This window comes from Phalacrocorax aristotelis, chromosome 9 (assembly GCF_949628215.1).
Source record: "Phalacrocorax aristotelis chromosome 9, bGulAri2.1, whole genome shotgun sequence".
NCBI lineage: Eukaryota > Metazoa > Chordata > Aves > Suliformes > Phalacrocoracidae > Phalacrocorax > Phalacrocorax aristotelis.
Window position 1 is genome coordinate 9,774,745 of NC_134284.1, and position 27,075 is coordinate 9,801,819.

The following is a 27,075-nucleotide window of genomic DNA, read 5'->3' on the forward strand; positions in this document are numbered from 1 at the left end:
CACTTCTCACTGCCCATCAATGAGCACTCTGCACAATAGCTTTTGATCTGGCTGGTGCTAACTACTGTGATAGAAGTAATAGTCTGACACTCTGCCCTGTCCTCATTTCAAGTCAAAAAACAAGATCCCTTGAAGGCCCAGGTGAGTTATAAATGTGCTTCTTGTATACTTTACAGTAAGCAGACAAAAACCATCCCTTGGACGTAGAAGGCTGTTTCAAATGGGGCAGTGGGTGAACATCACAATACTTTGAGGCCAACTTTTAACATAAAACAATGATCAGTGAGTCAGAAGCAAAAAAATTTCACTTTTTAAAAACAGACACCTAAATGAAAGTTTTTCAAATGCCAAAATTAAAAAAGCACACATTTTCTAATAGTATGTAAATTTAGTTGAATAGAGAAAAGCCCAAAAGAGTAATACAAGAAACTATGGTAGCAAGTACCAAGAAGTACCAAAAAGATATAGCCTCCTCCTATTTTGTCAGCTTTTAGTAAGTTTTTAAGTAGTAAATGTCAGGTAAGCACAGTAACTCATATCCTTGTCCTAACAGTTCTCATACACTTGAAAGTAATTACAGAGATAAAAGCAAGATGAGATCTGAAAGAATAAGTGATAACTTTTACTAAGCTAACCGGTACAGTTTAATGCACACACAAAACAAAAAGCACACAATAAGGGGACAAGTTTTATGCACACAATGGCTTCCTGAAGGATGGTGAGAGCTGCCATTTTTGAGTTTTAGCATCTTCATTTGCCTGTCAAGTAATAGGTAAGATTGTACGCTTCAAAGAAAATAGTAAGAAGCATGTTTGTTTTTGCTTAGGACAAAAGAATTCCTATATACACAGTAGCTGCATTGGCTGACTCCTGTGGAATTAGGACAGCACTAAATAACAGTGGACACTGGTATATGCGTCAGTTTGTCCAACCTTCTGTTCATATTATTGTACTGATAAAAAAAATTCATAAACCAAACAAGCCAAAACCTGTACCTTTAAATTTATAGTTATAATAGTAGAGAGTGTGCACAGAAATGAGAGCTAACAGAGATTGGCAGCGCCCAAAAATAGTTGTAACAGCTGTCCAACAACCTATGAGAAAGGAGTTGCAGGTTCTGTCCCAGATATCATCACCCCAGTCAAATACAAATATATTTATTAGTCAACAAATACAAATATCTTTTTATCCCACCGGACTTACGGGCAGTGGAAAGTGAATTCCTTAAACATGATTTTTCCAGGCCAGGGGTTGACTGATCCTTATACGGCAATGCTGGAAGAATATAAACTGTACTCGCGCTACGAATAGGTAAGCTGCTCTCCAATACTGTCAGCTATGCTGTTTTGTAAGCACCACCCTAACTTTGCTATCTTTATTTCAAAAGGTGAATTTGAAATAAAGTAGAAAATTTTCTTTGTATGCAGAAACTCATGCTTAAGCCCTACCACTACAAAAACACACTGTAACTTGCTGATTCCGTAGACATTGGCTCCAGTGCCTCTGCATCTAGACAGCTTTGAAGCCTATGTGTCAATGGGAAAAACTGTTGGTGGACTACAAAATAATTTAAATTCACTATAACTTGCTAAAATCTGAAGATGGAAGACACTTTGCTTTTCACTACCTAGTGGTCTTATATCAACTTATCCTAGTTCTCAGAAGACAACTATATATATACACACACGTATGTATCTCAAGTAATACCTTGTTGCAGGTTTGAATAAAAAAGTTGGAAAATTAGCTATAATCTTATCTCTCACAAGGATTATCTTCTACCATCCCAACTCCATATCAGCTAGGCACAGTCATGGCCATCAACATGCTTCCCATGCCCCAGTTAACACTTGCAGGGTTGAAAACAGTATGCAAATCTTTTAATTGGCCTAATGCAGTGGTTAATCCACTATGAACAGTCCTAAAGCACTGGGACACCAGCCAAACAATTAATGGGTTGAAACTTTTTTTCCCTTTTTACTTACAGACAAGGTTGCTCCAAGATTATCTACGTTTCCTACAGCTTAGCAATGGTCAAGATCAGATCATTCAGAGCAGAGGAAGGATGTTAACCTATACCTCATGTATGATCAGATGAAGCAACCTTCATAACAGAGAATTTCACCTACTACTTCTGTAAATAGGTTCATTTTTAAAACAACACGTTCTCTTAGAGCATTCTGGTGTTGCCTGCTCACAGACATTAGGCAAGTATTCTTTTGCAGTGGTGTCATCTAGTGGTCAAATTCAAGGAAAAATTACTTTTTTTTTTAATATCTACCACGTTCTGTATGATTTCTTCCTTCTTATACAGTACCTTTAAGCAATCTACTTTAGTCTGCAGGTGGTTGACTTTAATTAAGTCCACACTAGTTGTTGGACAACAACTGATTGTCCCCCGCCCTTGGTGCTGAAGGGAAGGCATCATCACATAAGCTATTTTTAAGGGCAGGGGAGGCGGAACTGAAGAGCTAGTAGAGTTGTCCAACCTAAAATCTCAGATCTCTTCACTGCTCAACTCAGACTGCAAGCTTACAGATTATTTAACTAATTATTGCCCTGCTCATTTGTATACCCTAAGACAGACAGCCATTATTTCTTGTGATAGTGTCCAGTCTCAGAACACTGACAATAAATCACAACTGGTTGTTTGCACATGCTTTAAACCAAGCTTTTTGTCTGACAAATTAGAATAATTAAAACATTAAAAAAAGCACAGTCCTGACCTCAGGAGTCCTACAGCCGAGTGAGTTGCATGGTTACAGGTTTCATTCAGTGTGTCTGAGGCATTCACTGAGGTTATTTTAGGTAGCCCTTCAACACCACATAGTTCCAGCTTTCAGGCAACTGACTTCAGATGCCAAGATGTTGAAAATCAATTTCACAAGTTTTAAGTACCAATAATACAACATAATACTAAGACAGCAATGAACGGACAGATTCCTGCAAGAGATGCCATTCCTTGTGGAAAAACAGAAGGCCAAGTAGTATCGTATGGATCTTAAACTTGCAGTTCTGAAGAGCAAATATAGGAAGCAATTCCAGTCAATATTTTTCCTCTGCTTCAAATAAAATGCGAGCTAAAACATTAGCTGCTTATTTTACATCTTAACTGACCATGGCTGACATGAAATATTGCTCTAATTTCCCCACCAACAAGTTTTTGAATAATTTCCATACCTTTTCCAAAAAATTACTTTCCATAAACAGCAATTTGACAATCTAAATAATGGTACTTATAGTGCCAGCTGTTTTCAATTCCTTGGCAGCTCAGACAAACTTAAACTTAATTTGAGATTGTTTTCTGTCTATATTAGATGATATTTCTGACCGATGTTTCAAATAATAACTTTGTCTTTTATTAAGGCAGTACAAGGAAAGCATTGTTACACAACTCCTATGGTTCTTTAACTGGGAATCCAGTCACCTCATGTTTTAAAGCATAACAGAGCTGCCACTTTGGCAAAAAGTCAGCCCCAGTTTGACCAGAAAAGCTGGCCACACACAAACCACAAATGCTGGCCATTTTTAATCAATGCATCATCTGAAAGAGTTAAAGAGCAAGCAGAATTATCTCCTTGTTGCTTCTACTAGATTACCAAATTGCACATATCGTTTTCAGAGACTGCCTGAACAAGCCACATCATAGGACCAGGGGGCTTTTTCTGCAATTTCTTTCTGGTTGATAAGGGCTGTTAAGACACCACACATACCAAAACAACAGGAAGACAGAATATCTCCCGAACTCTGAGTTCCTCCTACCAGACCTCAGCAACAAGGCGGAAGCAGCCAGTTCAAAACTGAGCAGCACAACAAAGGGCTAGAAACCAGAAGAGCCTGATAGGGACATAGAGATCAGAAAAAAAATGGGGCATCAGGTTCTGCAACAACCAGAACACAAAGGTTGGATTACAAGGACCACCAGTCTCCAAAAAAACCCAACAACAACAACAAAAAACCACACACAACAAAAAATCCCACACAAAACAACACCCTTTTGCCTAGCCTCTGCACAAAGCATGTGTCCTCTTACTCTTCCTAGATCACCTGTCCATTGCTTACAGTACTACAAACTATATGCTCAGGTTAAAAGCATTTACATTAAGCCAAAATGCTTACCCTTCTAATGTTTGGGTTCACTCCCATTTACTTTGTTCAAAACCTAGAAACCTGCATCAAGGTAATCTATCCTACAAGAATTACATGTGCAAAGTTAGGAGCTATAAAATATCAATACTTAAACTGCTTGAGCAACACCTGGTTACAAACGCACGTTGTAGGTTTCACATTAAATGATGCATGGAGCTCAGATAACAAACAATCCTGCTAACATTACATGTGCAAAAAACTTCATACATAAATGCAGTGGAAGAGTTGTCAACACCACAACACAACTGGGTTTTCATGATCTGGCAAATTCTGTTGGTCTCACAGGATGCTATAACGCTATAGATGGACTGTGACCATTTTTGCTAGAAGAGATCACAAAAGCATAGCTGCACAGGACAAACACACACAAATCGCTCTGTTGAACAGCTGTGTTATTTACAAGTAACATGAGTTGGTATACTTAATCCCCAATGTAGTACTTCAAAATATAGGTCAAAATCAACTGTTAACCGGGCAAAAGAATAACTATGCCTCACCTCCTCCCACATTGTGTTCTTTAATTATGTATCTCTCCCTATGCATTACCATGTTATTTGCACTGTTCCCTGGATTTAGTATTAAAGGTCTGAACTAGCTCTCTGCTATACGTTTGTCTAGAACATGAGGGGCATACAACAGCTAAGGTGAACTTTTCATGCTTCATTTTACCACACACAGATTTATACTTACGTAGTTTTAAAACATACAATCTCCAGCAGGTTAATTTTCAATGGAAATGGATTTTATCTGAATCTTTGGTATTCTGAATGCTATCTAACCCACCCCAAAGGCTTTAGAAATTTAGGGTATATCCTATTAATATATTGATCTGTGAAAGTGGAAAATAAACACAAAATTGTTAGATATCTATCTCAACACACTTTTGAATAACCAAGATGACTGAATTAAAGGCTGGTAAAAACCTGATAGCACTATCTTCATGAGACAGAATCATATCACAACTTTACCTGAACCGAATTTAGCTTACATGGTAAGCAGAAACCATTTTGTTAGGGATTCTGATTTTCAAAAGACAAAGAAACAAGACAGACTTGTATTTATTGCATATAAGCCTACTTTTCATTTAAGCTTTGAAAAGCTAAGATGCACAAGCATAAATATTTTAGCAAAGAGCTTAGAAAAGTAAGAGAAAGACAGGAGGGTTGTTCTTGGGGAAGAAGTTTGTTCTTCTAACACATTCTTTTTGCTATTAGTTTGGAAACTGACAGTATCATCAAAGATTGAAAACAAAGGCGTTTCACTGAGCAAATGAAAACCAGCTGAGAGTTGATAATATTGAGGTTTCTAGTTTAAAACAACAGGAAGAAAACCACTTATTCTCCAAGCAAAGTGACTGTAATACTAGTGGTAACCTGTGTCTAGTCATTAGACAAGTATAAAGATGAGGAAGATAGAAACAAACATTGGATATAGGTTTTCTGTACAGAAAGCAGCAACTCTACAGAAGTTATTCTCATCCTAGCTTTGCATATGGAGACTTCACCGGTTGAAAGGAATACAGCAGGGAAGAGATGGAAAGCTCTTCTATTAAACACCGACATTATTTACATACCCAAACAAATTTCCTTACAACTTATCTCCTAGAGCACATCAGATTTTTTCTTCCTGGTGTAGTAGAAAATTTGCCTTAAATAAGATCCAGATCAGTTGCTAAAAAAAACCCTCATACAGAATAACGGTGTTCTCCAATGACCAATTTAAACCAGCTCACTCCTATCACCCCATATACACCAGATTATGCACCGAGACCTCAGGCTACCCACAGAAGTTGATAGGTTGTGCCCTGACTAGTCAGCAGGGTAAGCTGGCACCTTCCTCCTGAAGAAAGACAAAACAAAACATCCCCACAAACAAAAAATTCAGCAACATTGGAACCCACAAAGGCTTCAGCACACATTCTGCAGGTATTCCCAAGTTGAGCATGTTTAAATCTTTCCCATTTTAAACCTCAATTAGGTGAAACTGCAAACTCATTTAAACAAAATATGGACCTTTTCTAGTCCTCTCACAGAGGTGCTTTAAAGAAAGAGTCAAGCTAGCTCCATGTTGTAAAACAACTTACTTATACCATGGAGCATATGTACCAATGATATGAGAAGGAAAGCATCTGAAGCTCAAAATTCCTCTAAGTTTTTAATCTGTTTAAGATAACAATAAAAACGCTTCCAATACATATGGATCAGTATAAGTGCAAACATAACACTAAGTGGGGGAAAAAAACCATCCCACTAAAACCCAGATAATCACCTGTTACAAACATTTTATGATTAATACCCAACTTCTGAGAATGCGGTCAATTTTCATCACTACCTAAAAAAGCAGAAATCTATCTTTCATCAATTCTTTAGGCTTTCAATAGCTTCACCATTCTGAGTACACAAAACACCATATGATCAATTACAGTCTGGGTGACGTTATTAAAAATTTCATATGATTCTTAATTCATAGCTTCCCCTAGTTTCTCATTACATCTCATACTTTCTCACACCAGGGGACTGACATTCCTTTGCAAATCCACCACACAGACCAAAAAACTGCAGTCTCAAGACCCGGCAGAGCTGTCCTGCCTCCACAGTTGCTTGCTTCTAAGCTAAGGAAAGAGATACCAAACCCAGCAATACAATCCTACTCTTAATTACAGTAGGGAGAGGCAGTAACAGTATTGTTAGCTTAAGCATCAAACCCCACTGCAGGTGTGTTTGATGGAGTTTATTATCACGACTTTTGATTTTAAAAAGCGGACACAAAAAACGCCCACAACAAATAAAGAAAAAGTATTTCTTTTTAAACATACTTACCTTGCACCATTGTTTCTAACTACTTCCACTGTTTCACCAACAAAATACCGATCCTTGACATAAGCAAAGATTTCATCGCAGATCTCATGAAGTCGGGAGCGATGGGTAAGGGTGGCCAAGTACAGAACTGGAATGATGAGTGCCTCTGGAAAACTTTGAAGATTCTGTCTGGCTTTCTTCTCCGATTCCAGTGCTTCCTGATATGTGAGCCCTGGTTTACCTGTGACAGCACAGCTCCACACAAGGCTGTTGCACAGAATGGTGCGTTCAAAAAAATCACTGAAAAGACAGAGGGTGGGGGAGAGAGAAAGAAAACAGTTGAGTTCTGACATTTTCAGTTTGCTCACTATCAATACAGCAGCAAATTTCTTTTACAAGCCTGAAATGCAGAGGCAGCTCTACTCCTGTACAGGTTGTAGATAATCAAGGGTTATTTACTACTGTTTAGCCATGGCATGGTAAATTGCTACCGTAAAACCAAAGTCTCCTCTCACTACAGACTAAAGTAACAGTATCAAGATCTAGAAGTGTTGCAAACAAATATTCACGTATAACAAGCCTTATGCATAAGAATAATCACACTGAATTTAATAGGGTCATATCCTCCTCACATCCCCCACATTTCCACAAATATTTGCAAGAGGAGGGTTAAAACTGTTCAAACATAAAATAACCTTAAGATCACAGAAACATGTTGAAACTTGAATAAGTTTCAGATTTTGAGTGCCCTAGCTCACAAATCAAAAGATAGGAGAGGTAAAAAAATTCATGTCAAGTAGTTCTCTAAATAGTTTTTATTCCCTCACTGTTTGCATTGCTCTTCAAAAAAGCATTAAACTATTTTTTCCTACAGATTCTTCTCCTCCCTTGGTCCATTAGCAAATACTGATTCTCCTCCTTCCCTGTATTTCCAATTAACACTAAAATTACATAATTGTTATTTATTGCTTGCTAGTCATATTGGAATCAAGAAAGAAGAGTTTTCTTCTTCAATTAGGGAATACCTGTCAATTTTTGACAGTTAACAGCTGTTGTTCTGATACAACACTTTCTACATGAAGTAGATGGTGTAGCTATTCACAAAACCACGTTAAACATACCATACACTACGGATCAGTGATCGGACAGCAGAGCAATCTTTCAACATGCCCCAGTTCAGACACTGATTTTTATTTGCCTGCCCTTAAAAATCTTAACAGACTAGTATTGATAAGTATACAACACAACATGACACACAGTTTTGTTTTGCCTTTTATCAGTTCCGCTATTTCAAGGTAGACACACAGTACTTTCAGAACACTGCACGCTACACAAGATACCTATACCGCTGCGCAGTGTTCCCATTTTTAAACGTCTAGAACTGTTCAAATCATTTATTGTAATGGGATGAGAATTGGACAGTTCACATGAGTTTTTTCTTGCAGGCTCCCTGCAAACTCAAGCTGGCAAATGTGCATCAGTTAGACTGATGCAGATGATGATGTTCACTACAGATGGACAGATGAACCATAACATTTTGTAAATGAAAATGGAAATTCCAGATTGAGGACAACGGAGGGTCCTGGCTCAGATAATCCTTTCTGTATGAACACAGGATTCCTCCAAGTGAGAGAAAGATGCTTTAGGAAGAACATCAGCTGCAAGAAGGGGAAAAGGACAGAAAAGGAAGAGATATATTATCTGAGTAATCTTTAACAGCTACAAAATTTCCTATTCTTATATCACCTGCATCTACTTAATATATTTGACAGTACATGGGTCTAACACTGGTAAGTAAGAAGGAATAATTTGGGTTTGCTTACTCTAAAACAAGAAAAGGAGAAGAACAAAGAAGAGAGAATGAGTGAAATTATTCTTCAATACAAGAAGAACAGACGTCTCAGTCATTCTTTGTGCATAGGACAGAATATACTTTTTTGCTGTTAACCATGGTGAATCAGGATCTTTAAGGTATAGACTAGTTACTTAAACATTTTAAACAGGTTAGACAAAAATCTGCATTTTTAATTTTTTTTTGTTAAGGTGATGGAATATGTAATACATAAAGTCTCTCAGGGTCTCCTCCTGCCCTACATTTCAATACTTGTGTATTAGAATCACAATAATTTTTAGCAGTCTTATTGACTTCAATAGATGAAGGAACATCTACGCAAATCTTCATGCAGCTGTGTCTCTCTACATATATTTTTGTCTCACACACAAGTGTTCACAAAGAGGTTCTTGATAATTATCTTTAGCCAGGAAAGAGAAAACCACCCTAAGAGTTATTTAAAAAAAATACCAGAATATAATTTTCAAAAATTATGGAAGTACGGGGTGGCAGTGGGGAAGAGAGCAGAGACAGAGGAAGACTGAGGTTGACACTGACAGCGTCCCTTTAAGAGCTGCTGTTATTCTTTGTGAGGGGACACTGGGCAGTCATGCTATTTAAAGCAACAGCATTGAACTTGCAGGGAGGGGAAAAAAACCCCACACCTAAAAAAAAAACCCAACCAACAAACCCCTCTCTAAAAATTTTGAATCCATGATTATTACAAGTGTAAAATTCTAAGATTACTTTAACTGAAACACGTTTGAAGAAAACATTTTTCCATTTGCATACAAGAGTGGTTTGTATATCTAGTTTCATTCTCCCTCATTTCCTCTTTTGTTTTGTGTGGATTTTTCCCCATGAACTTAAAGGGAAGAAAGAAAAAATGTGCGAAAAAGGTTACATTCAATTTTGAAAGCATTATTTGTCTTTAGCTAGTTGTTACCTATAGCACATCAAAACCATCTGTGGCTTAGTCTGTTAACACAGTTTTATTGCAATGTTTTAATGATCTCACTTTAACTTGGTTTGAGAGAGAAGAGAAAACAAAATCCCAACAGTATAGCAGTAGATGTTATTTGTAGTAGTCTTTCTGTCCTTGTCTCTCTCTGGTGCACACCAGTTATCACAAAAATATTTACAAAGAGCAGACACAACAGCTACCAAACCAAGGGAAGAGTAGCAGCAGCAGCGATACCCTTTCTCTTTACAAAGGGTAATAATGCACTTGATCAGATTCTACATTCAACTTCAATTCACAACAGCAAGTGCATCTGCTGCTACTTCACATCTGAAGCCTTATCTACATCTTTATCAACAGTATTACAGTCCTTGGGGCTTCCTCACTAGTTCAAGATCTCTGTTAACTCTTGACAACATGGAGAGGGAAGTTCATACAAAACACGTCCACAGAGCTCACTTGCATGGTCCCATCCCCCTGCGAGAAGTCCGACTGGACTGTAGCGCCCTAGTGAAGATGTCCTCATCAGCTCAGCTACTCAAGGAGCAGGGACTAAAAAACAAGTTGTCTTTGTAGTAGTAACTGACGCTGACTTCTCAGCTGGATGTCTTTTTTCACTTACATTACACAGCTAGTTTCCCATGCAAGGTAAGGTAACCAGCTAAATTATTGGCAAATCATTGGTAAGTAGTTTAGTAATGCTATTTGGCAGGTGTTTAATAGGAGGCAGTTCATCAACAGAAGCTAGAAATAAATTACTTTCAATCTCTCTCCTGACTGCACTTGCAATGGATATAAAAATCCAGCCTAGAAATGACAGATGCCTTTTGCTTGAACTAACCAAGTATTCCCACTGAGTCCAAGATCTACTGTATTTTTAGAGTGTTTCAAGAACACGTTTGTTTCAAACCATTTCCTTTCATTCATTTTCTTAGCATATATTAAAAACAAGTGGGGGGAGGGTGTTTTTTTAAACAGAAGAATTATGTATCAGAGAATGTAAAATACGAGAAAGTCATGTTAAGTAAGTGAAATTTAAGAGAGCAAAAAGCAGGAAAAAATAAATCTAAGGAATGGCTAATTTGTAATAATCATTATTTTTAATCCTGAAGCCCCTATAAGTTTCTAATATATAATCTATTTAGCCTATGGTAGGAGGGTAATCACAGAAGACCAACCCCGCCAGTCTGGAACACAAAAGCATTCCTGTACCCTGCCTTGTCTCTAGAAGTGGTCAACAATACAAAAAAATAAAAGCACAAAAGAAAGAAACAAACAAAAAAAGAATAGAGACACATTTATTCCTTAATATTTACAGGTTAATTATGCATTAAGGAATATGTTTCAAGTCATGCGTTTCTCTTCAACAAAACAGAAAAATCCACCTGTTTTAACTAAGGACACTTTGAAAAGCCTTTTGAACAGATTCCTTTTTGACTGTAACCAAGAATTCCACATGCCAATCTATAACGAAGTTTCAGTAAGTTGTGAAGATGCAAAACAGCTCTTCCCCACCATGTTTTAGAATGAGGAACATTCCTACCACTGTACCTATACTACTCACCATTTTCTTTCTCAGGCTGTCTTCACAAGCAAGACTTCCCATCCTTTAACAGTAGCTTTCACCACACATCTATATCAGCTATTAACTTTCACAGACAAGGTGTCAGAAGACTGGTGGCAACATCCCACCAGTTTAATGTGTTTCTCATGCATCCCACGCATCTCGTGCATCCCTGTACTTGCTGTTCCAACTACTGCTATGGCTCCAGAGACTCTTTTGTTGGTCTGCCCCCAGTTCTGTACCTCTAACCAGGAGTACAACCAAGCACGAAGAACATCAGTTCCCCCAGTTCCTGTTACTCCTAATACCATCAAACACTACCACCTCATTGCACCCCCTTTTAAAGGGTTACAAAATTATGCAATGGTATTTCAGATTAAAAAAGGAAATGCATTCTTAATGGGAAAGTAATTTTACAAAATACTAGTCTTGCCAAACTCTCCTCGTATTAGCATAATGCTTTCTTATATAGAGAAGAGTAATACTAATGTATGATTTGTATTCGTCTCTACTAAAGCTGCCGTGGGCATGAAAGAAGCTTTTCAACACTAAGTTTGTGCTCTGTTAAAAAAAAAAAACAGCCAAAAAAACCCAAACAAGAAAGCAATTTAAGTCTTAACCCTTTGTAGTAATTAAAAGCTTCATGTAATTGAGGAAGGGGATGAATTCAGATTATCGTATGTATATATACAGCCTGCTTGATCTAGTCAGATTGTAAGTTTTAAATTCTCCCCTCAAAAAATTCAAGTTGCCATTGCAAAAGTAGATTCAGAGAAGCCTGATTGGGACAATGGTTTTCTTTCATGAAACAGCTAACACAATTTTTAAAAAGTGGGCCCTCCTTATCCTTATTAATCTAATTGGCCTTGCTTAGGCAAAGAAATGGGAAACGTTGTTTCCAGAAGACACTTGCTATTTGAAGCATCACTTTGCAGCCAGCAGAGACAAGGATCAGCATCTTTAAAACTTGCTGAAGGATGTCCTCCAGTAGATTATGCCACAAACAACTAACGTTAATCCAAATTTACTCATCCGTGCCAGGATGCCTTGCTAAGTAAAAATAAACTTCTCAATACAAAGCACCAGTTTTACCCAATCTAACAAAAAAGCCAGAAGATAATGAAAAAAAAAAAACCAACACAAACCCACCCCACATACCCAAAAAACAAGCACAGCAGAGTTTTCTGTAGCGTTTTCTCAAATACCATATTCTAAGCCCAGGCCTCTGAGCTAACCACCCACTGACATTTCTAGGGATCACCTGTGTGAACACAAGTCTAAATGTATCCCTTAACTTGTGAACTTTGCTTAAATACAGAATTTGGTCTTCCCTATTTTTTCTTAGTGGCAACATCCTTGCAGCGTAAATAAGCCTGTCAGAGTACTCAAAATATTCACCAAACCTGTAAGAGCAAAAAGATGTTTTAAAAGGATGCTTTTCATGATGAAATTCTAGCAAAATGACACACACCTGAAACGTATTTCAGTGCAGTGTCAACAAATACATTACAGAGTCATCTAATTATGTGATAATAATAATTGTAACCAGAAAAGCAGCTTTCAAAGTATTGGAAGCTGGGGAAGGGGGACTTAATTCCTACAAAAACAGGAGACTCTCAGCTCTTGCTCGTTACGCTCTTATACACCCTATAATGAAAACACTCCTTACAAAACTTCCAACAAAATATTCAACACCCGCCTTCCCACCCAGAGTATATTATCCAGGAAACGGCAAGGCATTACCCTCTAAAGTTACCTAATCCAACTTCTTTAAAATTTTACTAGGTGAAGTGTATTTGAGTAAGAAAAAACAAGTCTAAACAAGAAAAAGATTTAGGTGTGCTCTAATTTCATATGCTGCAAATGAGAAGTATTTCAGATTTAATCTCATTAGTCTGCATGTCTTTAAAAAAAAAAGTTTGGATGCGGGGGCCTTTCTGTAGGTGGGGATGGTGCTGGGTCGGACGGGTGGGGAGTGAAAACACAGACACGTTTATCAGCTTTTGAAAAACGTATCGCTAAATACTTTCTGGCAATTATTCTCAGAAGCGATACAGTAAGCAGTGGCAAGTTCGGGGCTATCCGAGCAAGGCACCTTCAACGGTTAACGACAATTTCACAGTTTCCATTGGTCTTTTTACACGGAGAGAAGGGAAAAGAAAAAAAAAAAGCACGGAAGGGACAGAAAGAGAGAGAAAAAACCTCACTAGAAGGACAGATCATAAGGGGACAGGTGCGCCCGCTCGGTTTCAGGCCGGCTCGCCCTCCGGCGGTGCCGCCCGGCCGGGCACGGAGGGCGGGCGGGCTCCGGCTGCGGGACCGGAGCCCCGCCGGGCAGGTGCAGCCCCCCCTCAGCCGGGCCGGGTCACCCCCTTCGGTCGGGCCGGCCGGCAGGGCCCGCCGGCCATTTCCAACCGAGTCAGCCAGCGGCTCCCCGCGGAGGCGGGGCGAGCGCGGCCCTGGGCGGCGCAGCGGCTCCGACACCCCGGCCCGGCGGAGGACCGGTAACGCGGGGTTACTCGCGGCGGGGAGCCTAGCGCGGCCGAGCCCAACGGGCTCCGCAGGCGGCGCCCCCCGCCCGCCCGCCCGCTATCACAACAATAGGGCGGCCGGCATACGCCGGGCGGGCGGCCCCGCTGCCCCGGCTGAACCCGGGCCCGGCGCGGCCCCTTCCGCGGGGCGGCCTAGCGCCCTCCGCCGCCGACACGCGGCTGCGGGCGGGGGCGAGCCCGGGCCCAGCAGACGCTCGTTACCGCCCGCCGCCTCCCACACGCGCAACTTTCACTTCCCCGGCGGGGGCAGGGGGACACGGGCGGGGGCGACACCGCGGAAGGAGCGGTGCGGGGGCGACCGGGGGAAGGTGGGTAAGGGGCCGGCTCCCCTCCTTCCCCGTGAGGGGAGTGGGCTGCGGGACAGCCCCGCCGGGGAGGGGCAGGGATTCCCCCTGCCCCGGGCGGGACGATCCGCCCTCTCCCCCCACCCCCCCCCCCCGCAGGACTCGGCGCCAGCCGCGCCCCCCCCACCCCCGTCCCCCCCCTCCGGCGCTGCCGGGGAATCCCCTCCCCGCCCGCCCAGGTGTCAGCTCTTCGGGGGTTAAACCGCTCCCGGCCCGCCGCGGAGGGGGGGGGAAGCACGGACAAACGGACGGACGCGGACACAGACACAGGGGTTGTCTCTTACTCGTAGTCCCTGAAGATCTCGTTAGTGACCCTGCAGTAGAAAACGCGCTCGTCCGGCCGAAGGTCGGCGGGGGGCTTCACCCTCACGAAGGGCTTTCGGTGCAGCAGCGGCATCGCCCCGCTCCGCGCTCTCTTCCTGCCCCGGGACCCGCTTCGAGGGGGAGGGAAAACAAACAAAAAAAAACCACAACAAAACAAAAAAAGACAACAAGATACGGAGGGAGTGAGCGAGTGCGGGGAGCGGCGCCCCCCGGCCCGGGGAGGAGGGAGCGGGCCCGGCGTGTCCCTCCCCCCGGGGGAGCCGGAGAAGGAGCGGGAGAAAGCGCCGGCGGCGGCGCGGCGGCCTTTTGTGTGCCTGACACGCCGCTGCCTGCCTGGGACTGCGCGCGGAGCGAACGGCGGATCCTTCCTCCCGCCTCCGCCTCCCGCTGCCTCACAATGGGGCCATGACGCCGAGCAGCTCGCGGAGGCGGCGCCCCCCGCCCCGACCGCGCAACGTGCTCGGCTCGGGGATACCCCGGCCGCCGCTGCGCTTTGTCTCCTCCGGTTCCCCTGCCACCGGGTCACCCCCTTCCCCCGCCTCTGACCCACACGCGCCGGGCTGGACACCAACTTCCACTCCCCCGCCGCCGCCTCCTCTTCCTCCCCGCAAACCAAACACCCAGGAGGGGCAACGCCGACCACTTATCTCCCTCTTTCCCTCGCTGCCGGGGCGCTAGCTAAAGGGGTCCTCGCCCTTCCAGCCTCGCCCCGGCCCGGCCGGGCTCCGCCGCCGCGGGACAGCGCAGGGGGCTGCCCGCCCTCCGGCCTGGGGCGGCGGGGGGCCCCCTCCCTTCCCCTCCTGCCCACCTGGTGCGGCCGCAGGCTGCCCTCGCTGGTCGGCCGGCGCGAAGCGCGGAACCCCTTACCGCGTTTCTCTCCTTTCCTCTGCCCCCCCCGGCTCCTGGGAAGTTTTTGATCTACTTCTTCAAGCCCTCAATCAGGAAGAGCTGCGGGGAGGAGCCTTCCCCTGCTCTCCCCTACATCTTTATTGGCCGCTCGGTGCCTTCCAGCGTGTGTCACACAGGAAGACAGCGAGCTACATTATTAATTAATGGCTGAGAGGGCGCATCCTCCATTTTTGAATTATCAGCCGGAGATCTCCGGTGCGTGGGGGGTGGGCCTAGGCTGGCTGGCCGTGGGGGGGAAGGCGGCTCTGGCCGTGGGGCGATACGGGCCGGGCCGCGGACGGGACGGCACGGCACGGTACGGCGGGGCGGCCCGGCCCGGCCCGGGGCGGCCCGGCCGCGCCTCCTGCCACCGGCATTACCAGCGCTTCCGAAACCGGTTTCCGAGCAGCTGGGGAAGCGCCGGCCCCTGGAGAGCGCCAGCCGCCCGGTCCCGCGGGGAGCCGCTGCCCCGGTACCTGCCCAGCGAGCGCGGGCCGGCGCCTCTCCTGCAGGGCTTTTCCCTTCGGCAGGTCCACAGCGCTTTCGGCGTTTGACAGTGCAACGCCGGGGACGTTTCTCTGTTACAGCCCAAAAGCCAAGGGGGATACAGCTGTCAGAGCGTACGGGGGCACACGGGTGTATTTTGCTGAAAGTGAGATCACATACAATTGAGACGAGCGTAAGAGTTGTACGTGGGCCCCTTAACATTGCCTCATTTTTTTCCAGTTCACCGAAAATGTCACTACGTGGTTGTACTAGTATATTAATTTTTCACCTTTTTTTTTTTAACACTAATGCATTTACAGTGCCATTGGTAATTAAAACTGGGGTGTTAATTTAATTGTGTTCTTAAGAGTGCTAGCCAGCTTGAAGACATAACACACAAATTCCACATCCATTATAGTTAATCATTGCAACGTCCCGCACTTACATGAAAATCTACAGAATAATTGTAGAAACTCCGTAGAACTATTGAGGTGAATAATACCCGAAGGCTGATGTCCAAATAGTACACGTTTACAACTTAAAATGCTGTTCCTGCAAATAAAGGTCCCGCACTGTTTCCTGCACCTGTGCTTGGGCTGTTTTCTTTACCTCTGCAAGTAAAGGCAACGATCGGCAGGGCTGTAGACTGTGTGACTAAAACCTAAAAGAATGTTTACATCCAATCCATTACTTTGTTTAAAAAGTGAGCAGGTTTTGATCAAAAGCAATGAGAAACCTTAATGCTCACTTCTTCTAGTTAAGTTTACAAACATGAAGCTAGAGCTACAAAACAGGTTAACTCCTGAGTCCTACCAGTTTATTTTCATTTGCCATCTGGCTTAATTTCAGTTTTTAATTACTTTCTAGTAAAGGGCACAAATGTAACTTGAGTTAATGCACTTGTATCTAACATCTGGTAATTTTTAGTTCATTTTGCATCAGAACTACAGTATGCCATGGTTATGACATTTAGTGTTGCCAGCTCTTATGATTACAGTGAAATTTTGCAACACTTAGCCTTGTTTTAAGCTCTAGCTCTTCAGCAAATGTGATTAAATTGGAACCTCAGGTCTCCTTAAAAATAATTACATTTCTAAATCTCAGGTTTGAGAAAAAAGCTTGGATATGTGAACCCAAAAGGCTTACAAATTAGAAGGAAAAGCTTTGCATTTCGAATTTTTGTAAATGCCATTATTTTTAAGCCAGTATCATGATGTTTGGGAATGTGGCTGATTTTTTTCAAGCTTGGATTGTCAGCACAGAATTATTTTAGCACTAGTTGGTACCCATGAAATATGCATGAGTTGATAGAACTGTGACATCAAAAGCAAATTCCCTTTCCCTTTTCTGCTCTCTCTTGCCCTCTTTCTCTTTTCTTCTCACCTTTTCCTCCTCCTCTTGTTCTTCCCCTCTCATTATTCCCTCAGTGATTTTCCAGCGAACAGATCCTCACTGAGTAATAGGGTTGCACTGTGTTTTCGTGTTCTTAGGGTACAGAGGAGCAGTTCATTTAGTTTTCACCTCTGAATCCAGCTCTGTTCTTTAAAATCCACAAATCCAGGCTCTGATTCTGCTCCCACTAAGGTCAGCAGGAACTACAACAATTTTTTATGACACCAGATAATGTCCACTAAGTGGGCACTGAGAATTCAATGGAAATTAATTCTGAAATCAGAAAAAGGTTCATTTCCTTCCATGGGAATATTTATTGTATTTTTGCACTGAGTTTTATTTTTGCAATAATTTGGGCATTTTAAGACATCATTGAAAGTATAGTTTTGATTCAAGATACAAGAATGGAATTATTGATGAGATTCAGTGTGTCTGTTGATGTGGATTTTGCCACAAAGTGGCAAAAAAGAAGCTGCTTTCTTTTTAAAAGATGACTTGTACACTAACAGCCATAATAAACAGAGTTCCCTAGCCAGGGAGGCTGCAGTTCTCATTCACAGAACTTGAAAAATAGTTGTACTGGGAACATAAAATCCTATAAAACGCTTGGTCTCTTATGGTTTACAAGGGTAGAACAATTTCCTAGGGAGTGTCAGCCCAGGCTCGGGGCAGCACCCCAGCTGCTCCTTCAAAGCTCCCCACAATTTGCGAATTTTAAATTTCTTTTCACTTGTTCCCTGCTTTATCACAGACTTCTCTCCCTGTCCTACCCTACTTCTTCCTGTCTTTAAACCACCAGGAACTGCTTTACACAAAGATACTCCAAAATATCTATTCATATATTCCAAAATATCTATTCAGCTACGTCCATTACCAAACAATTCTGCACGTGACTATTGTTATTCTGGAACAAGTAGAGCACATGGAATTATTTTACTAGAGCATTGCCACTTTAAATTCACACCTAACTTTATACTGGAATAACTGATGTTTAGCCAATTCATATACTTGGAACCATGTGAAAGCAAAGATCTTACTCAGTTTTACCTGTATTTTTTTTTTTCTGTAGAGTAGCTACTTGCCCACTTGCTTTTTTGTGCTTTTTATTTTCCCCCCAAAGTTGCCACTTTGTTCTCCCAGGGTTTGGCGGAAGTCAGAGAAAAAAAATTATTTGGTTTCTTCATAAAGAGCTTCCTCGGACTTCGAATGGCATGCTAGGTTCTCAACTCTAATTTTTGTAAAAACCATATGGTTAACAAGACAAATGTTGAAAAATGCACTTAAATGATAGAGTGCTAGTGAGTTGCTCAGTCAAATGACATATTATCAATAGTCATTCATGACATAATACCAATCAACCTTTTTGTCAGTGGACTGCAGCGTGTAAAAAAGAAGTGTAACATATATGAAAGCATCGACTCATTTTAATGTACTGAGTAGATTTTTTGGGGAATAGTATCATCCCTTTTCTTTCCAAACACTGTTTTGAAAGTCCTTCTTTTCAGTAATGCAAACAAACTGTAGATAATTTCTTCAAAGCTTACAGCACCCAGCAAAACCACCTTATTTATCTGATTATGCATTTTATAACTTACCGATATAGCTTTTTTTCACCTTTTGCCCTTTCTCCGCCACCTTGCTGAGCCATTTTACTCTTTTGATCATATATCTTTATTTAGACTTTAAACTATGTGAGCAAAGACAATATGCTGGTTTTATCAATCCGCTCCAGCTGTGGGTAACAGTAACATTTGGTCTATTGTCTTTTACTGGCTGTAAAGTGCTAGGCTCAGTTTTTAATAACACACTCACTTATAAATAACATACTTCAGTCAGAAAAAAAAGGAAGAGATACACAGATGATTTTTCACAACACATTTCATTTTTGTTTATTCTAGCTCAGTTGTATTTCAACATGCTTTTAAGGCAGTTCTGTAATCACAAGGATAGGAGGTTCCTTATTCTGCAGCTGCTGGACACATTCAACACTTGTTGCTTTCACATGAGTCACAAATAAAGGTAAAGAATCAATCCCTGTGGTCAGTTAATTTTTGGTATAGTCACATTTTTTGGTAGTTTCTTAATACCTAGGCATTCCACAGCTGCAAATGCAGGTATAATCTTTGGGTCTGTTACTATCATAGAGGGCAGTAAGCCATGGCCAGGGTCTGCTTCACCTATAGCTGAAGTTAAATAACACCCAATACAGCAGGGCCCATCCCTCAACAAAGCCCTCAGGGAGCACCGAGGTGTTTCTTAGATCATCAGAGTTTTTCTACAAAAAGGCATTCCATCCTCTTCATTGTTTTTCACAGTTCAATAGGATTTAGACATACAGTTCTCACTGCTTTTAATGGATATTGCATGTTTAATTTCCATGCAACTCCAGAAATGAAGAGATGTGTTCCTTTAAAGTTTACTTTAATCATATCCTATTATTTCCCTCTTAGAAAAGGCTATTAAATGTATTTAAGTTGATAACCTTACACTAGTGGGGAAGAACTCCGACCTCATCTACTTTGCAGCGATGACCATGTATGATTGGCCTCTAACCTGATTACAAAATGGTAAAATGATGTTGTGAAACCACTATCCATTTCCTAATAGTGTCTCTGAAACCAGCTTAAATTCTGAAAGGATTGGTACTGCATTTTCTTTCTTACAGTTTTAGTGCACAGCATACAGAGTATTGACACTACTGTAATTTTCTGACACTAAAATGTGCTGAATTTCTTATTGCTAACCAATATTTAGAATGAATGATGACTGATGAATGGTTTTGAATGAATGATAGGTGAATTTGCTGTCTTTTGCTACATATGCACATTGTCACTACGGGAGTGATGTATAGCATTTTACAATAGATTTAAATACCCTGCATCAGCCTTCTTGAAACCTGATTCTGAATCAATAAGATATTCTTTATGCAGTCAAATTTAAGGTTTAAAACTCTCAAACTGCATAATACTAACCTACCATTTACTAAGTTTGCATTAATCTTATTTGAATTACTTATATTGAACAACTTCTCTGTCCACTTGATGAGTAGAACCAATAATTTAAAGGATTTTACTTTATGATTTTATTACATGACTGTACTGTCCCAAGTTTGTTGTGGGTTTCCCTCCCCCCCCCAGTAATATTGGGATTAGACAAACCTGCGTGTGTATTGAAAGAGATCCCATGCAGCGTAGTTTCTATTGAGGAGCACATGAAGAGAAGTTGGCCCAGTAACTGATCTGGCTTATTTAGTCAAAGATTACAGTGATGAGCCAATCTGAAACATATAATCCTGCTCAAATACAGACCATGCTGGATTTTCATAGAGTCATTCATTCGACAAATGTGATGACTCACAACTATGACTAGCATTCTGACTTACTTAACCATTTAATATGAGACTCCTTTGGCCCCCACCCTATTTTCTTCTGTCCTGATACTTCAGAGGGCTTTAGGAAGGATAAGGTAAAGAGATTAACTATCTAGGCATTATTCTGATGGTAGATGCCAAATAAGAGCAGAGTTGAAAAAGCCAGTAGCTGGCTCAACGTGGACTCTGGATGTCTCCCCAGTTGACAACACACAGGCGAGTCACGGTGTGTGCAGGTGGAACAGCCCCAACATGATGCTCCTGCATGTGCTTAGACCCTGGCCACCACTTCAGCCCAGGTAGACGAGGGCTGGAGTAAAGAGGTAGCTTGCCCTGGGTACAAAATAAGCTGCAGTTTTGATTTCATGCTTTTGCAGGACACTGCTTTTCCATAACTGCTTGTATTAACAGGGTGCTGGCTGAGTCCTAAAGATGGAGGGAAGCCCACTATACTACACCACAGCCACAGAATATATTCCTTAGGGGAACGCTATACTCAAGGGAGGTCCTCTGAAAGGCCTACATGATCATTCTCCCCTCTCCCACAGATCCAGGGACAGGCATGTCTTAGGTAGACACTGCTGTCCCAGCCCATGTTGGGGCCTCACACCCAAGAGGAGGTGAGATACTGATGGAATTTCTACATTTCTTAAAAGTCAGGCACTTGTTAATGTGTTTCAGTTGTATAAAGCATGCATGTAGAGCAGAACTAAAGGAAAAACACCTTCAAAGGTGGCAAATCCAGTGTGTTCTTTGGTCTTGCTGGCTTTGGAAGACCTAGGACAGCTGGAAAGTTAGTTGGATTGTTACTGTACAGTTGCTAAGCATTCACAGCAAGGAAGAAAATGTAAGCGTTTTTGTTTCTGGTACCAATTTAGCGCAACAATTGATAGAATTAAATTGTTAAAGATTCAGTAACTTGTGAATTAAGAACTGAAAATTATTTCAGTTGTAATTTCCAGTCATCCAAGAAGTTCCTAAACAAAAAGCAAAGGCAAGACTTCACAATCCTAAGACCACCTTCACACATGGAAGTTGTAGTACCTAATACTTCATTCAGTGCAACCCTACAGTGTGGACATAGATATAATGTTGTAAAAATGCATATATCCACATAGATTGTTGTTCTATGGGAACACTTCCTAGTGATACAATTGATCATTATGCATCTCTAACTGTACTGATGTTTAAGGTTGAATTGGTATAAATATCTCAGGATAAAATACTTTTTAAAAGTTTGCACCCTAGTTACCGTAATTACAGAATGTCATAGAAAAAATTGTATGCAAATCCAGGTTTACAGAAACAGTAACACTTAAAACAGCATACTGACTATCCTGTTGTCCCCCAGAAATCAGAAAGTTACTTTTAACAACAAGCCTCCTTAAGAGCAAAACAAAAGGTCAGCTACAGCTCTGCTTAGTCCCTAATAGGTGCAATGTGTTAGACCCCTCCTTCAACAAAGCTTTTAGTTACAGTCAGTACCACTGACTCATCAGAGGTCCAGCAACAGAAATGCAGCTAATAGCGAGAAAAAGGAGAAAGTGTGCAAGATGGTTCTTTTACACCTTGTCTCAGTAAGTACCCTCAGTAAAGTCAGTACCAAGGACAAAGGTTAAAAAGGTCAGATCAGGTTTAAAAATGCCCATGCCTTCCCATCACTGCCCTGAACTACCGTGATTTTTGTTTTCTTATGTCTGTGAGTGGGTGTGTTGTGCCTCTGTGACAAAACTAAAGTTCAGTGAGAGAATTTCCTGCTTCATAGATAGGTTTTTAACCATGCAAGGCATACGCATGACCTCAATTCTCCATTTCTTGCCTGTTGTGCAACTGAGAGTTTAGCAGCAAAAGGAGTTACAACCTCAGCATTATCTAATACATGCACATATTGCATGCGCACATGCTTGGATAAAAATGTTTAACAGCTGACATAAGTTGAAATAAAACACTCCCCCCCCGCCCCCAAATTATACTTCATTCACACAGTCTGAAGGAATCTCCTGGCAGGAGGACAATTTGTTGTAAAAATTGGGAGGAGGAAAGGGAAAGGTATGCCAGGAAATGCAGCTTGGGTCTGTGCCGATGGTCAGATTCTCAATGAGTTCCACAACAGCCTGTGACTACAGCCCATCTCTGAGGCCAACACATACAAATTCTTCTTAATGTTCACATAAAACCTGGTTACAAAACCTTGTGACTTTACAGAAGCAAGCAGTAGCAGTGATCTGCTGGCTGGCAAAGCTCAGTCCGACTGTGTTAATGAGTAAATGCTGCCAGAGAAATTGTCTTTGCTGCCATCAACTTGTATCTTAGCGTTAGGCCCATGCTGCCACCCCAGTGGGCACCAGCTCTTCAGGCTGGCCCATCAGTGGGATTTGGACAGAGTTTGGTGCTAACTGTGGGATCTGGAAAAAAACCACTTTGGGGAACCACACGTTTTCTGACGAGTGCGGAAGAGGCCAGAGCAGCTTCTATGCCAGTCAGTTTTTAACAGCCGGGGTACCGCCGCAGTGCCTGTGTGATGGAGGGAGCTTCCAAGCATGGCTCCCAGCTTCCCTGAGGAAGGGCTGGCCATCTGGCTGTTTTTGTGCCCCTCCTTGCCATTTCACATGTGCTTAAACCACAAGCAGTTTGGTGCTGGCGTGGGGACAGGAACATCCATCCGCCACAGGGCCTTGAGTCCTTCAAGCCACCAGTGCAGTGAGCGTCTGGGGGTGGGCAGCAGGGAGGAGGCCAGGCTGGCAGAGCAGGCTGCTGCCTGAGGCTCTTCGCCTTCCTAGCACCAGCCTTGTCAGCAACCTGGCCATGGTTGCGCATGCAATACCAGCAATGGCAGCCCCATGGTGTAGCCCCTCACAAGCTGCTCATCCAGGGCAGCCTTGTGGTGGGTGGAGTGTCCATGTGCTTGCCTGTAGATAAGGCGGCTGGTTAAAGCTTAACCTGAGCAGGCTGAGGAGGTGAGCGTCAGCAGGAGGAGGTGTTTTAGGGAAAGCCCTCACAGTCTGTCTGACCCATCTTCCACGGGGTGCACGGGAGGCTGAAAGTCACCGCTCCCCAGGCAGCCTGCCTGAGGAGGAGGGCTTGGGGCTGCATCTGCCACGGAAAGGCCGCACATTCTGTCACCCCAACCTCCTCCGTGTCTCTGGTGCATGTCTCCAAATGGGGGGGCTGGGAGCCTGGGCAGCCGCTGGGGCTGGTGCCAGCCCCGGCGCAACAGCCGTGCACAGTGGTCCACCGTGAAGTAGGTCACCCTGCCTGAAGGAGGGCCACATCCCTCTCCACCTTTAAGGCTTTTGCCAAAATTGGGTAGGAAGTGTCTTTTGGCTCCAAGCCATGTGAAATCTTTGAAGCCCGTGGATTACATGCACTGGGTTTGGCCACCCTTCCAGTTGATGGTGAAAAAGTGGCATTTGGATCGGTGCTGCGAGCTGCACTATTCCCCATAAACCAGCCAGATGATGTCCAGCGCTCGGCATCAGGGCATGGTGTATATAAAACCTCTCAGAATTAGGAGGTTCTTCTACTGAGAGTTGTAAAATGTAATCAGTTCCAGTGGGGGTCAAAAAACAAAATGCTGCTGGGAATAATTTGGACTTTGTTTCTTCAGTTAAACCAGAATTAATCTATATAACTACTCTTTCATATTTGCATGATGTATAGACCATGTGCATGTGTCCATCCTTTTTTGCAAAATTAAGTCTGTCCCTTTATTTTATAAACTATCAATTCATAGGGATTTAGGGAAGGATAAAATCCCCTGTAAACTGCTACAATTTCACAGTTTTAGGGGAAGTAGGAGGGAACTTCCCTGACTCCTCTTTTTTTTAACACAGTCTACTCCTAAATCCTACTCTTAGATGTCTTCTGAGCTTTGCATGCAGACCAGACCATGAACTAGTTTAACTAGAGTTCTTTTGGCATCAGTTTAGCTGCTGTGGTGGGAACTGTCAGGTGGACACACTGAGAAATGAGGTGTAAATGTTATATTAGCACATTAACAGAGGGTTTTAAAGGTATTTAGTTGAGTAGGCATAAAAAGTGATCCAGATGAGCCAGTGCAAGCTTTGTGTGTAGACTAGTTTTAGCATTATTTGGAATTAAGTTCCTTTTGTCTGGAGTTTGCCTGTGTAGGAACTCTGCCTAATTCTGTATCAGATGACTGGTGTAAGTATATGCTTGTCCCACCAAAGGGAGATTTGCCTTGAAGTATCTGAAATAGGTGATATGCTTTCCTCCTATAGTCTTAGTAAAGCAAAAAATCCAGCTCTATCAGCTGACTTACACGATATTTTCTTTATACCTGAATGTAATTTATTAATTCCTTTTAGATAGTGACAGTCATGTACTTCAAGATGTAAGTATTTTCCCCATACAAGTATGTTCCAGAGCCTTTGCAAAAAGTCTGTGAGAAGAAAAGCTCATTAGTGTGATTGAACTCCTAAAGAAGTTAAAGGTAGACTGAGGAGTAAGACAAAAAGGTAACAAGAAGGAGGGAATGTTACCCCCATAAGTCCAATCATACTAAAATTGCTCTTTAGTTCATTATGAAACCTGATTATTTCTTCCTAATAAAAATAATATGGATTAATATGATCTGCAATTTTTCTGAAGGAGTATGTGAATACACACATACACACAAACCCCTTGTGGGCAGGATCTTTAAAGATTCAGTGGTGTTCAGTACGCCAAAACACTTGAGCAGCTGTAAGATCAGAACCCAAAGGCCTATAAGCAAGGATGCAGCACCTGGGAGGGTGATTGCAGTAAAGTGAAAAATGCTTGCATGGGTCCTATTGTAGTTGATATTTAAATAATCCTATCTGAACTTAACCATTGTACTAAAAAAATAATCAAGTCTTGCAGGTTACTTGCACTTACGCAACTTGAAAACAAAATCTATCAGTTGAGCCAGGTCCTTGGCACTACTCCAATAGTTCAAAACAGGTCTAGAGCCACTTAACTGCCCCAGCCATAGCTATTTTCACTTCTCCCAAGAATAGCTTTGCAGGGCATAGACCCACTGAGACAGCCTACACTCCCCTACTTCTGAACTCTGACTTCCAGAAGATCAGCAAAAAACCAAACGGCACGGGCAGCATGTGCCCGCTCTCCAGTGCCTCTCTGCCTCAGGAACACTCCCCCGGGCTAGGAGCAGCTGATTAATTCATTAAAAAACAAAACAATCCCCAAGATAGTTAAAAAAAAATGTTCACTGTACCTTTCCTTCCCTCACCCCTCCTTTTTTTTTTTTAATTCTTCATCTTTGGAGATAGGATAGAATCAGCATTGAGAAACTATTATTCTTTGAATGTCAATTGATAAGGTGCGGGCATGTTTGCTTTTCCTTGGTCCCTAGTAAATAAGCCTAGGTATCACTTTAGAGTTCCTGTTGCTTTTTTTATACAAACACGCTCTCAAAACTTCTGTCTGGTGAGGAAGTAATGAGAATTTGTGGAGTAATAAAAGAGAGTCAACATTTTACAATGTTGAAAACTGTTAATAATCAACATCAAAAGGCTTTAATCTATTGACAGTCATAGACTTGATTTATACAGCTGGCTGCCCTACTGGCTCTTCTTTCAGGCTAACTGGAGGGTGCTCTGAGATACATGTCTTTGTACAGTGATAACTCTGGAAACATTGAGGTAGCAGCTATCCAAAGCAATGGGTTGAATCTGAAGGCCTGAGCAAGAAGTAGTTCAGGCACTATGTGTGATCACTACGTGTGATTTTGCAAGGTTGATGTGAATGAATTAAGAGCAAAGGCACTGCCTCCAGCAGCCAAAAAAAAAAAAAAAGAAAACAAATCCAGCCTCAGAACAAAAGAGAATGAAAACCCAACCCTCTGTCTAGCAGTTCCCTCAAGCAAAGGGACAGAAATTTTGGTTTTGTGTTCCTGTTACCTGGAGTCATGTAAAACCTTTGCCCTTTTACAGCTAGTTACAAATCCTGGGGCTGACTGGGTATTAACCTGTGTGAGAAGGAACAGGAAAGAAAAGAGAGAGAAAGAACCCTTCAGGGCTTTGAATGGGCCTGAGGGCCAAGCACAGGGTTTGGGAACAAGAAATTGCTTACTGTCTATTTTCAAAGAGTTTAGAGGAAGGGCTAGAGCTGGTACTACCCCTTTGTCCTTCTGACAGACACACTATTTCAGAGACTCCAATAATAACTTCTAAAGCCAGGAGGAAAATGTTATCTTCCCCTTTTACGACAATCAGATGTTTGGTGGGAGGAACACTCAATGTGCATCTATGAGATAGGTGATGCCAGTTACAAGGAGAAGAGTACTTCACATTCTCAAACTAAACTAGTTTGCCAGTACAGTAAGCTGCCTAAACAATGCAGAGGTAGGCTTACAGTCATTTAAAGTGTAGTAGGTAACACATAAAAATCTTATTTAGAGACATCATAAACTTGCA

The 27,075-nt window shown here is 42.2% G+C and overlaps 1 protein-coding gene across 5 annotated transcripts in view; it reads right to left on the minus strand.

Moving 5' to 3' along the window:
- The window catches only part of BAZ1A (bromodomain adjacent to zinc finger domain 1A), a 66,125-nt gene extending 50,374 nt beyond the window's left edge, over positions 1-15,751 (minus strand). For 2 of the 5 annotated variants that reach the window (XM_075103346.1, XM_075103342.1), the window contains exons 1-3: positions 15,329-15,751; positions 14,481-14,630; positions 6,966-7,244 (exon numbers count right to left, since the gene is read on the minus strand). In XM_075103346.1, the coding sequence (XP_074959447.1) occupies positions 6,966-7,244; positions 14,481-14,593 (392 nt within the window). In that variant the 5' untranslated portion in view covers positions 14,594-14,630; positions 15,329-15,751. Of the gene's footprint in view, positions 1-6,965; positions 7,245-14,480; positions 14,631-15,066; positions 15,290-15,328 lie in introns of those variants that run through there. The other 3 variants (XM_075103345.1, XM_075103344.1, XM_075103343.1) reach the window with 3 other exon arrangements.
- Between the last annotated feature and the right edge of the window lie 11,324 nt (positions 15,752-27,075).